The 12,479-nt window shown below is 36.0% G+C and overlaps 1 protein-coding gene across 1 annotated transcript in view; it reads left to right on the top strand.

Moving 5' to 3' along the window:
- The window catches only part of DNAJC21 (DnaJ (Hsp40) homolog, subfamily C, member 21), a 23,023-nt gene extending 18,267 nt beyond the window's left edge, over nt 1-4,756 (top strand). Inside the window, exons 10-12 of the mRNA XM_008592866.1 lie at nt 851-1,017; nt 3,632-3,707; nt 4,276-4,756. Of these exons, the coding sequence (XP_008591088.1) occupies nt 851-1,017; nt 3,632-3,707; nt 4,276-4,440 (408 nt within the window). The 3' untranslated portion in view covers nt 4,441-4,756. The remainder of the gene's footprint in view (nt 1-850; nt 1,018-3,631; nt 3,708-4,275) is intronic.
- Nucleotides 4,757-12,479: the final 7,723 nt, after the last annotated feature.

Below are 12,479 nucleotides of genomic sequence, written 5' to 3'. Positions count from 1 at the left end.
AAAAACCAAAAAAAAAAAAAAAAAAAAAAAGGAACCGTTCTAGAATAAAGGAGATTAAAGAGATATAACTAAATGCAACATGTGATACTTGATTATATCCCTTCTTAGGAGGGACTGATTGTAGATTTGAATGTGGACTGTGTAACAGATTATATTGGTATTAAATTCTTGAGTATGATGAATATCGTGGATGTCTCAGAGAATGTTTTTGTTCTTAGGAGATATATGGCAAATACTCATATCTGCCTGCGGCTTACTTACATATAGTTCAGGGAGAAAGTGTGTGTGCAGAGAGAGAGGAAGAGTGTGTGCAGATGTGGTAGAATGTTACTGAAAACCAAGACATATAGTTGCATTTAGTGAAGATTTGTTTGCCAGGCATTTTTCTTTTATAATGCTTGGTGGTGGTGGTTATTGTTTTTCCTGACTATAAAAATAATAGTTACTCACTGCTGATTTTGGAATTTGGAAAATATGAAAAGTATAAATAATATCCTTAATTCTATCAATAGAGATACTTAATTTTAAGTTAAATTGTGATTGGACTGTATAATTTTGTCTCTTCCATTTTTGCTAATATGTTGTAAGTATTTTTTCATATAGTTGAATGAATGTCTTTGGAAACATGATTTTTGAGAACTTCATAATTTTCCTTTATATATTAAACCATGCACTTACTGAACATTTGGAGTTTCACATTTTTTCCTAATCTGGTATGTCTGTAATGAGCATACATTTTCTTAACTTACCTACTTCTCCTTTTTATTTCCCAAAGATATACTTCTTTTAGAGTTTGGGGGACATTGTTATAGTATTTATTTTGTAATGTCGTATATGCTTTATTACCTAGAATTATGATGAGAATTTCAATGAAAATGGAATTGAAGGAGTGAATGTTGACCCAGAGGATACTAACTTTAATCAAGACAATTCCAAAGAACTGGAATATAGTCTCCAAGAAAATGTCATTGTCACAGAGACCATTGAACCATGTGATCAAAAAAGTGAAGCTAAAAGGTAAGTTAAAAGTTGAACACGATTTTCTAATTACTAAATATTGATAGGTAGCTTTTTATATATCAAATAAAATCCCCTTACCCGTGACTCACTAAGTTAGTTATATCTGTGCACATATACAGACCCGAACATATATATATATATATATATACACACACACACGTGTGTAAATAGATGAAGCATGTTGGAAACAGAATGCTAGAGGAATGTACTCACAGACATTTCAGCAACGTGGCCTGAATCAGAAAGAAAGCATTTTGAGCCAGTTTTTCTTTCCTTTACCCTGCTGTGGTGCCTTCTGAGTCCTGGGTCAGTAATTCTTGACATTCACATGAGCACAAGGCTACTGCTGAGTCTGTTTTTATGCCCCACTCCCCTGGAGCACCAATAACCAAATCTCCATGCTCGTGGCAGTCACCCTGTGTTCAGCACCACTGCCTAGTCAGGACACACAGCAGCAGCTGCAGGCCTTCTGCTGGAAGCAGCCCTGGGATCCTGGTGCTGCACAAGACCGTGGTGGAGGGCGAGGGGAAGGTCTCGCACAGGGGAGATAACCAGTCCTTTTTCTCTCCTTCCTCTCCTTGTAGACTTTCTTGTCCCCATCTTCCTTTCTTCCTCTAGAATAGAGAATCATTTCTTATTTCTTGAGGAAACGTTCGAATAGTAAGTGGACTCAGCTTCCTGTCATTATAGGGCCATGAAGGAGAGTTAAAGTGACAGAGTGAAGTGGGAGCATGAGTTAAAGTGCTTACGGCTGGGGCAGTGGAGTGTGCTTAGGACTGTAAGTCATCTGGTGCTGTGAGGGAGGGACATGGATGGGCCCAGGCCTGCAGTAGGGCTCTAGCTGGAGAAAAGGAAGTCAGGGAGCAGCATGAACTGGTGATGCCGAAGCTTTGAAGAACTTTGGAGAGTGGAAGCTTGAAAGGGAAATTAGCATTTGTTTCACTCTAATGCTGGCGTTTGTTCCATTTTACAAATGGGGAAACCGACTTGACCAAGGACAGGAGCTGGTGAGTGGAAAAGCTGGTATTTCAACTTCTGTCTGCCGGCCTACTTGAAGGCACCCAGATTAGCTACACAGGGCCTAAGTATCCTGTGAGGGCCCCTTGGGCTGCTTGGTGGGCATGAGGGGTGGGCCAAGAGGTGGGGCTGTAGGCCCCTGATCCCCTTTTTCATCTAGAGCTAAAATGTTTTCATTTGCTTTCCATGTTACTTCTACATGAAAATTAGGGAGGAAAAGGAGTTACAGACTTGTCAACCACTGACATAGTTCAGCTTTCTCGTTTTATTGATGTGAGAAAAGGATTCAGAGAATTCAAGTGATTTCTTCACTGCTGAGGAATGGCAGGGCTGATATGGACACGTCACCACCCACCCCCATCCCACTCCCACCGGCCTCCTGACATTCAGTGCCTTTCTGCTGCTCCGCTGTAGTGAAGCAGACACTGTGGCTGCCGAGTGGGAAGTGCATTATCAAAAAATGTATGCGTGTATGTGTATGGTGTTCTTAAAAAATAAAGGTCTCAGATGTTACCTTCAAAGATGTGGCTTTCTCACAATATGATATTTTTCACAATATTCCACCAGGAATATTATCCCAAATTTTCTTAAACATATTTCTGGCATATCTGTGATGATATTTTGTAAATTAGTGTTATCCGTTGCCTTTCATGCTATTGCATTCTGTTCTTTATGCTTTCAAAGATGGTAAGTACTTGTATAATGTTATGTTATACTCCGAATGAACATCTTTTAAATGTGTGGACCATTTAACTTAATACAGACCCTTGGTTTCTACTTGTAGAATAGTATGCCCATGAAGTACTTGGAAACATGATCATAACTCATTCACTATAACCCATCCTATCTGTTCTGTAAATGTAACTGCACCCAGATTTTTATGCTAACAATTTGGTTAGCATAAATTAGGGAAAGTATAAAATAACTAAGGAAAATTAAAATTCATATAGGAGCTTAATTGGAGGAATGCTCATAGCTTAAGCAGAATAGGAAGAACCTGACTACACTGGCAGGAAACTTCTGGTTTAAAGGGTTCAAGGGGGGAAACTCACCAGCTCAGCATAATGGACATAATTTTAATAGAAGTAAATTCCCTACGTTGAGTAAATTTAACTTTATGAGAAATTCATTACAAGATCTTTGTTTTTCTCATTTTGCCGTTGAAATGTTTGTCACAGACTGGATTAGATTCAAGAAGTTAATGTTTTGGGGGAACCACACTTAATGTCATGTATTGTTTGTGATTACTGTTGGTTGGTTCTGAAAATGGAGTGCTTCAATAAATAGAGTATTAAATGCTTTGCCTTTTATAAAAACACTGTAGAAAAGTTCAGAGATATTTTAGGGGTCCTGTTTTGGCTTTCGTTTCAACTATTTTAAGTAAATTCCTTTATATTTGTGCCAAATTTTGTATCTAATTTGATCTTTAAAGCTGTTCATTTGACATGTGAAGATTAATTAAATTAGCCATTAAAATTAACGAATTAGCCTTTAAAGTACTTTTCATGCTTTTGAGTGTTCTTGAGACCAAGATGACAGTTAAAAGAGGTACATTATTTTTGGAGTATACAGCATTCTTTAATTTATTTTCCAGTGTTCCTAAACCTAAAGGAAAGAAAACCAAAGATATGAAAAAATCTGTCAAAGTACCTACTGAACCACAACCAATGGTAGGAAAATCATATTCACATCTTTTCAGTGGACCTTGTTGGTTAAGCAGTATAATGCTCTAAAGATGTAAATGTGTGTTTGGTGAGCCCTTTCCCATATAGAACCTGCAAAGTTATGGATCTGTCAAGTTTTACTTGATGAATGTAGAATTTATATATATACTATTTTTTTTCCCCTTTAAAGTGAAAAGAAGCACATTGGAAATACTAGATTGTACTAGAACAGTTACTATTCTGTTTTCCATTACTTAGCAATCTAAGGCCTTGGTGATAAGAATTACATGTGTCAAGTTCTGAAGATTAATTTTGAAGCAAAAACTATTCCTGTTCTAGTCCATGTGGTACATGCTCCTGAAAGTCTCAGGACCCTTAAAGTTGATGGTGTTGGTTAATGAGATTTAACTTCCAAGAACACTTGCCTTTGTCAAATCTGTTTTGGTAGCTGTTCATTTTGTTAAAACATCTTTATTTTGCAATTGTTTGGTGTTTGATCTTGACATTAAAACAAAACATTATACTCAGATGCTAACACTTGCTATTGTTTATGATTATTTTTTCCCTTTCTCAGACCGATGTTCTTATCAGCTGTACAACCTGCCATAGTGAATTTCCCTCCAGGAATAAACTTTTTGACCATCTAAAGGCCACTGGTCATGCAAGAGCACCTTCATCGTCATCTTTAGACAGTATAACAAGCAGTCGGAGCAAGAAAGAGAGACGTAAAAACAGATAGAAATTCTGACAACACTTTTTTGTTGATTGTCTCTAGATTTTGAAACCAAAAACTGAACTGAAATCATCTAAAGAGTTAAAATTTCAGTGATCAGCAACTTATTGCATTGTGGAAGATTATTTTTTATCTTGTAAAAACATTTTTTTTGTTTAATATATATTTTTAAACGTTTCACTAGTGGTTGAATTCTACTTTTGCCATCTGAATTGACTTGAATGTCTCAGAACAGGTAAATATTGTAAAGTGTGTATTCTTAATTTCTATTGGCTTATATGGATAGAAATGTACAGGGAGAATTAAATTATTTTAACACATACAAGTGTCCCTTTCTGCTTTATTTTGTGAATTTTACAATGCTTTTGTATTTTGTTTTGATTCATAATCTGTCAAAACTGATTTTTACAAATCATCATAGAATTTTTTTCACCTGACACCATGACTCCAGTTCTGTTTTAAAATTATTCTTAAATAACCAATTATTGTTCAATGTATTTTTTTTTTTCCCTCAAGGACAGCGATAGGTAGAAACTAATTGAACATATATGGTTGTGTTTTAAGAATAATATCTCTCTAAGGTTTAACTATGTTGATTTAATTGGATATTTTACTGGTAATTATCAATAAGATACATCTTTTGGTTTTTCACTCTGATTTGAATTGTGGAGTGCACCACCCAATTAATTGACATGGTGCTTCTTCCCTAGGCATGGTGACAGCTGTAAAGTATGATGGATCAAGGTAGCAGATGGCTCAGAATTTCTACTAACTCTTTAACAAAGGTGTTTTTTATTGGGTTTATTTCTTCACTATTTTCAGAAGTTTTTCTGCTTTTTTCCAGCATCCAATGGAGAAAAACTTTCTTAATGAAAGATTTTTGGGGAGGGCTGGTACTTATGCCATCTATTCCATAGCAACAATGAGTATTAAATCAAAAGAAATATGGAGAATCATTATAACTTGCTGGAGTCCAGCTCTGCAGGATTCATTGGACCTGAATAGGTGGTGTGGATTTGGTGAAAAAAGAAAGACACGGACCACAGATGTCTAGTGCAAGTGTGGACAACAACCACATGAATTTTGCTTTATTTATATTTTTTTACTTAATCCTCTACATAATGATTTATTTTTAATCAAAACATTTTTTATTTCATTTCTATTGAAAAGGAAAGGTCAAAATGTTCCAAAGCACTCATGCTCTGACAAAAACATCTACTCATTCATCAGTAGTTCACCCCAAAGCCTGTGGCTTGTGGCCAGGAAACTATACAATAGCAACATGCTTGGCTTTAAAACTTCAGACTTTCAGTCTGAATCATAAACCTTAAATTAACCTTCTTAGCTTACAATTTAACCCCTTTTTAATCTTACTTATAATTACTACTATTAATTTTTATAACATTGATTAGTTATGGTTAACAATTTAATATTGCTTATACTCTATATTGATCATTTTAATTTATAATCAAAATAACAATGTTTATAACATGAATATTATAAAATTTAACTATAAATCTATTAAATTTCTATGTTATTGTTACAAATTTTGTTACAAACTGATTTAAACAAAACCTGTTAGTATCAAAATTTGTGTTTCTCTACTATCTAACTTATTTATCATATAACGAAACCTTTTATTTCCAATATTGCCAATAAACTCCAGGAACAGCACAGGGGACAAAGTGAAAAGTTAAATGACCCTTCCTAAATTTGTTAAAATACACTGTGTCATTCCAATCTTGGAATGATATGTTCTTGGTGAGTCAAGTGAAGCAGTGGGAACAAAGAAATCAGTAACTGGTTGTGATCAATTAGTTGTAAACACCACTGCACTCAGAACCACTGTCTCCCTAGGAGATGTGGATAGAAATTTTAACACAATAACTTCATTCCACACGCACAAGAGCATGATCACAACTATAGGGCTAGTTATTCTAAAATTATGGGTCAATGCATACACCACTAACAGGAAAAATCAACAACAAAATTAAATCAAGCCAACCCATACTGGGAACATGCATCAAAAACACCCTTAATACTGACAATGCCTTTTAAATAAACCAATTAATTTTGATATATTATTAACATGTTCTTTGAGAAACTCCAGGGCCCACGGAATCCCCCAAAGCCATACCAAGCCAAAAGGTTAGGCTGTTTAATTCTGGGAAGCCTTGTCAAGCAACCAAAGGTGAACAAACAGGAAATTCCATGGAGCCGTGTTACACACACGGGACCCCCTTGCAGCCCTGTTGAACAAGGGGTATCGCTCCTCAGGCTCAATTCTGGGAAGCCTTGTCAAGCAACCAAAGGTGAACAAACAGGAAATTCCATGGAGCTGTGTTACACACACGGGACCCCCTTGCAGCCCTGTTGAACAAGGGGTATCGCTCCATGCTGTTCCCTGTAGCAGGATGGCTCTCAACAATAAGTGCGATCAAGTACATTGATCATTGTTCGGTGATGAGTCAATTTTAGGATGAATTAAAAAGGCAATTCTTTTAATTGGTCTTAAAAGTACCTTTAAACTCACCAGCTTGAAATGTATACTTTCTGTTCAGTGAAGTTATTTCTATCCTTATATCCTTGAATCTTCAAGTGAACAAATCTTCAGTTATATATGAGCTCTAAAACACTAGAGTCCCTAATGGCGAGGTCTTTTCTGATAGCCCCATAGATAGTATTGATGATGTAGATCTGTGTTATTGACTTAAAAATATGCATTTGAACTTTAAATTTTTTTCTTTTCCATTTAGAGATGTAAATTTTACCTTTGCACCTTCCTATTTATTACTAAGTTCTATACTACTTTTTGAAAATTGTTCTTTTTCCCCCACTCTCTTGATCGCTCCAGGGAGAATAATAGCCAGTTTTGTATCTCCTGATCTCTTTTTCCCAGCTTTCCTCTGAATACTCTCCCTTTCTCTAATCTGACCTTTATGAATTGTCCATAATTATGAATAGGAATTTTAATGAACAGGAGGACATATTAGTCACATGTAATTGTACAATAAAAAGTATGAAGTCATCTTGAAGGGCAGAGAATGTCATACAGATGTCGTTCAGACCTTTGCCTTCCCTTGTACTGACCATGCAGGTATTTGTTTTGCTTCATGTGAGCATTGAGTGGAGTTACTTGTCACTGTTACTCAGATTAACAAAAATCAACCATAATTGTCAAGGGATCTTCATCAGTTGTGATTGGAAGTCAGGAGATCTTGTTTCTAATCCTGTGTGATGAGAAGTCATCTAACTTTTCAGAACTTCATTTTTCTTATCTCTAACACACTTCTTAGTGTGATAGTATTGTCTCATTTATCATATGGGATCGTTATGAAGGTTGAATAAAATAGTATATATGAAAGTGCTTTTTAAACAAAAGCTTTATACAAAATATTGTTGAATTTAAATGGATTGAATCTTTTTCAGCTGAAATATTTGCAGACAGAGGTACATGTTGAATTAAATGTGCATTGTTTTATAGGAATTTGCTTTCTAAATCTACTTCTGAAGAGGAAAACAGAACCATATCACTCGTATTATGCCAAGGGTAAAATACCATTTTATGGTGAGTCACAGGACATTTAATTTCATTTGTTTGAGGCCAAACTATAGTCTAAAATACATGAACCCAAATTTTACATTGGTCTCATTAAAGGTCAGTGGTAACTACCTGCCTTGATTGAAGTTAGCTCAGGTGTGGAGATACATAGAATGAAGGTTTTGGGAGGAGAGGTTAGGGGAAATCTCATTTCCTTTCTGTAATTTATTCAATGGTGCCAGAGCTGGTGGTCCTCTATAAAGCCATTTAGACTTTCCCTATTTCAAAATAGGAGCAGTATCCTTTGCTTCTAAGCAGTAGCTTTAGCTTTTTCTCCTTTGTGTCTGAAAGGAGAAAATGCAGAACTATGAATGAATTAGTTGAAGATCAGTCACATCAGAGTTCATGTCCTATTGATTGCTGGAGAGGCAATATTGGTATTTTAGTATCATGAGAAGACTTACCAGAAGGATTTTATGAGAAGTTTTTATTTTCTCTAAATCCTGCTGCACAGAATTTCCAGATTGGAAACTACCCTAGTATTTGTAGAAGATTGTCCCTGAAATTATTTAACTCATACAGGAAATAAAATTCTTACAGTAAACTATAGTGTCATTTTAGAGTACCTCAAAACCCTGAGCATGCTCTGTGTTATAGTTATGATTCTAGCCTAACCTTCAATGTAAAATAAGTAGTACCTACCTTTTAACCCTTATAAATTCCTAAACGTATTATTACTTGTGTGGTGCAAGTTTTGTTTCCCATAATCTGCAGTGGTGAAGAATTTCTACTCAATATAATTAGCTTATCCTTATCTGTTGTTTGTTTTATATCTTTATACTAAAATTAAAGGCTCTCGGCATTGAAGAGGGAAAGTAGAGATAATTGTCTGATCTTTTGTTTCAGAGAAGAGGAAGCTGAGCTCAGAGATTAGAGCTTCACAGTCTTAGCTGGTTAGGGGCTGCTGCCATTATAAGAACAGGGCAGTTTCCTGGATTCCCAACTCAGTAGTCCTTCTGCTACACTCCAAGATTTGTTACATGGGGGAAAAAATTGCTTTTAAGGAGAATCAAGATGATGAGAGCAAGAGGGAGAGGCTTGGACTTGTCCTATCAGTATCAAAGAATATTATAAAGCTATAAAAGTTAAAGCAATGTTTGGTTGGTGCCAAATATAGGTCAGGCAGCAGGTACCTGTGAGCATCAAGAGCCCCAAAACAGGCCCAGGCATACACGGACACTTGATCTTTGCTGGAGTGTGGCAATCTATCTTTATGATGAAAACAATATGTACTACCTTACAACTTTCCCCCAAAGTAAATTACATGGATTGAAGACCTAAATATGAAAAGCAAAACTTTCAAATGAGGATCTATAAGATTATCTTCATGATTTTGCAAAAGGGAAGGATTTCTTTAAAACAAAACACAAAAGCACAATACTTATAGGAAAATAAGACTGTGTCAAAATTAAGACTTCTTCCTTACCTGCCAGCCACCAAAAAAAAAAAAAAGACATCTTCCTGTAGAACAATAGACATCCTAAGTAAAAAAGACAGGCTACAGACAGGGAGAAAATGTTTGCAGTACATCTACTGACAAAGGATTAGTGACTAGAATACATTAAAAAACAAAGTACCCCCTACAAAATCAATGAGAAAGTGACAGCTGTGCATTAGAATAGCAGTTCTCAAACTTTCTGGTCTCAAGACCCCTTTATGCTCTTAAAATTGAGAACTCCAAAGAGTTTTTGTGTATGTGGGTTATATCTGTTGATATTTACTGTGTTAGAATTAAAATTGAGAAAGTTTAAAAGCATTAATTAAAAAATAATACATGCTAGATAACAATATGGAAAATAACTGTTTTTCAAAACAAAAGTTTATGAGAAGAGTGGCATTGTTTTAGATTTTTACAAATCTCTTTAATGTTTAGCTTAATATCATACCTGCTTCTTCAGTCTGTTGCTGTGTCTTTTGGTTAAAGTATATGAAGAAAATCCAGGCTTACATGGATAGGTAACTGGAAAAAGAGGGACCTTGCAGAACCCCTGAATGGATCTCAAGGGCTTCAGTCCACACTCAGAATTGCTTCTGCATTAGAAAAATGGGTATACTATATGAACAGAAAAAGCTTGGGGCTGGCCAAGGTTCAATCCCTGTACCAGCTAGCCGCAAAAAAAAAAAAACTTGAACAGTCATAAAGTGTGAAAGATGAGCATCATCACTGATAATCAGGGAAATGTGACAATAATTATTTCATGTGTTCTGATTGTCCCAAGGTAAAAAGTCTCACAAGATCACGTGTTGGTGAGAATGCAAAATGGGAACACATTGAATTCTTTTGGAGTAAAAATTGGCTCAATTTGATGATATTCAAGAAAGCTGAAGATATGTATACCCAGTAACCCAACAATTCTAGGCATATTCCTAGAGTCTCACTTCTCAAAGTGTGGTCCACAGAGCAGCAGCATGGGCTTCAGCTGGGAACTTTGTGAGATATGCAGCTCTCAGGTCCTGCCCTAGACCCGCTGGATCAGAATCCGCAGTTAACAAGACTTCTTAGGTGACTCATGCTCGTTAAAGCTTGAGAAGCAATACTCTAGGGAAACCCACACACGTGTGTACAAGAAGATGTATGAGAACACTCACAGCTGAATTGTTTGTATCTAGGAAACATTGGAAATAACCGAATGCCCATGAGAAAGAAAATGGATAAATAAATCATGGCCTGTTTATAAGATGGTGAACAATTGGGCAGTTAAAATGCATGAACTTGATCTGTAATATCACTGTGGATAGCTCTTGAAAAAATATTGAAATAAGTCATCACAGAAGATGAAATGTGTGTCATTTATAAAGTTTTAAAAGTACTATGTTGATTGTTACTTATGTAGAGAAAGTGTAGAAACATCAATAGGAAAGAGACATCATTCAGAAAAGCAATTGCCTCTGGAAACAGAAGGGGAGGAGGAATGGAACTGGGCATGGCTGAAAAGGGACTTCATCTGAGTCAATCATTTTAAGACCTGAATGAAAATGTTAGCATTTGTTAATTCTAGATGGTAGATACATGGGAGTTTGTTACTGTGGTTCTCACAAAATACTTCAAATATCTAGAGAAATACAAATGAATGCTCCACTTTTTCCACAGACTGCACTTGCATGGAGGAGGAGATAAAAGGTTTAAGTTCTACTTTTTATTACTGGCATATTCCATAAGCACACTGAGGCAGGGGCTGTTGTCTTTCTCAATATTTATTACCCCTTTTACAACTCGGATTTTTAGTTGGGCACAAAGTCACCCAGAATATAAAGATTACCTTCTCAGCTTCCCTTGCAGCTAGATGTAAATTCTGGCCAGTGATCTGAGCAACTTTTGGTACATGTCCTAAAAGATATGGCCTATGTCCTTATTTCTTCCTTCTGCCAGCTCAAATGAAGAGATCGTGGCTGGAGTTCTGGCCCCCATCTGGGATCATGAACTCTCACCAGGGCAGAGCAGAACCGTTGGAGCTTCTGTCCTTGACACCTCAGGGGGACCCTAGGAGCCCCAGACTACCTACCCCTGCACTTGAGAGAAATAAAACTTCTGCATTACTGAAGCCACTGTTGTTTTGAGCTTTCTGTCACGGGTGACTCAAATTCTGACTGTGTTCAGTTACCTAAATGAGAGGTATAGTTTGAGCAGTGGCAAGGGCATATGGGCTTTTAACTCTTGGAGACCTTGAATTCCATCTGCAGTGTTAACTGTATGATTTGGGGCAAGTCATTTAAACTCTTTAAGCTTTTTTTTTTTTTTTGGAACATCCATAAAATACAGGTGAAATCAATCTTGCTGAATTGTAAAGATAAACATATCAAGTTTGAGCACAGTTCTTGGCACATGATAGGCATTCAATAACTGTTAGCTTATATTTATTTCAGTAGCTATCATTTCTTTGCTTTAACTGTTCTCTTTGTTTGCTGAAATAATCCAAACAATGAAGTAAGTAATTTCGAGAGAAATTTGTGATTAAATTGATTCTATAGGGTATTAAAAAAAAGAAAGTACTGTCTTGAAATTCTTTCTGGCCCAAATGGAGCAAAATTTTTAAAGCCTAAAGCTGGAAGCTGTCTTGAAGATCATCGATCGTTAATTATGTTAGAAGGCCCAGTGCATTTGGGTAGATAATTACTTTGCCATTAAAACTAGTCAGAGGCCCGAACATCATTGAGCTCATTTTATATTCCAAGTGCTTTCTGAAAAGGAAAAAGGCTCCAGTTATCCTTTGCACTACAAATTATGTGAACATTACTTAGAAAAAATTTCTAACTTTCTAAAAATGAAAAGGTCATAGAACTCTTAGCATTTAGACAAAGTGGTATATAATTTATGTATCAGATACTTTTTTATTTTCAAATTTAATAAGAACTCATACTTTTGTTAGTTCAAAGCTAACAATTGTCTCCAACAGTTCTGTCCAACGGTGGAATCAGTCTCTTATGCTGTAATGAGCTTCCTGTT

The sequence above is a fragment of the Galeopterus variegatus genome, unplaced genomic scaffold, assembly GCF_000696425.1.
Source record: "Galeopterus variegatus unplaced genomic scaffold, G_variegatus-3.0.2 Scaffold8416, whole genome shotgun sequence".
Lineage (NCBI taxonomy): Eukaryota > Metazoa > Chordata > Mammalia > Dermoptera > Cynocephalidae > Galeopterus > Galeopterus variegatus.
The sequence above is the reverse complement of the archived record's forward strand: the minus strand, read 5'-3'. Positions and strand labels throughout refer to the sequence as shown.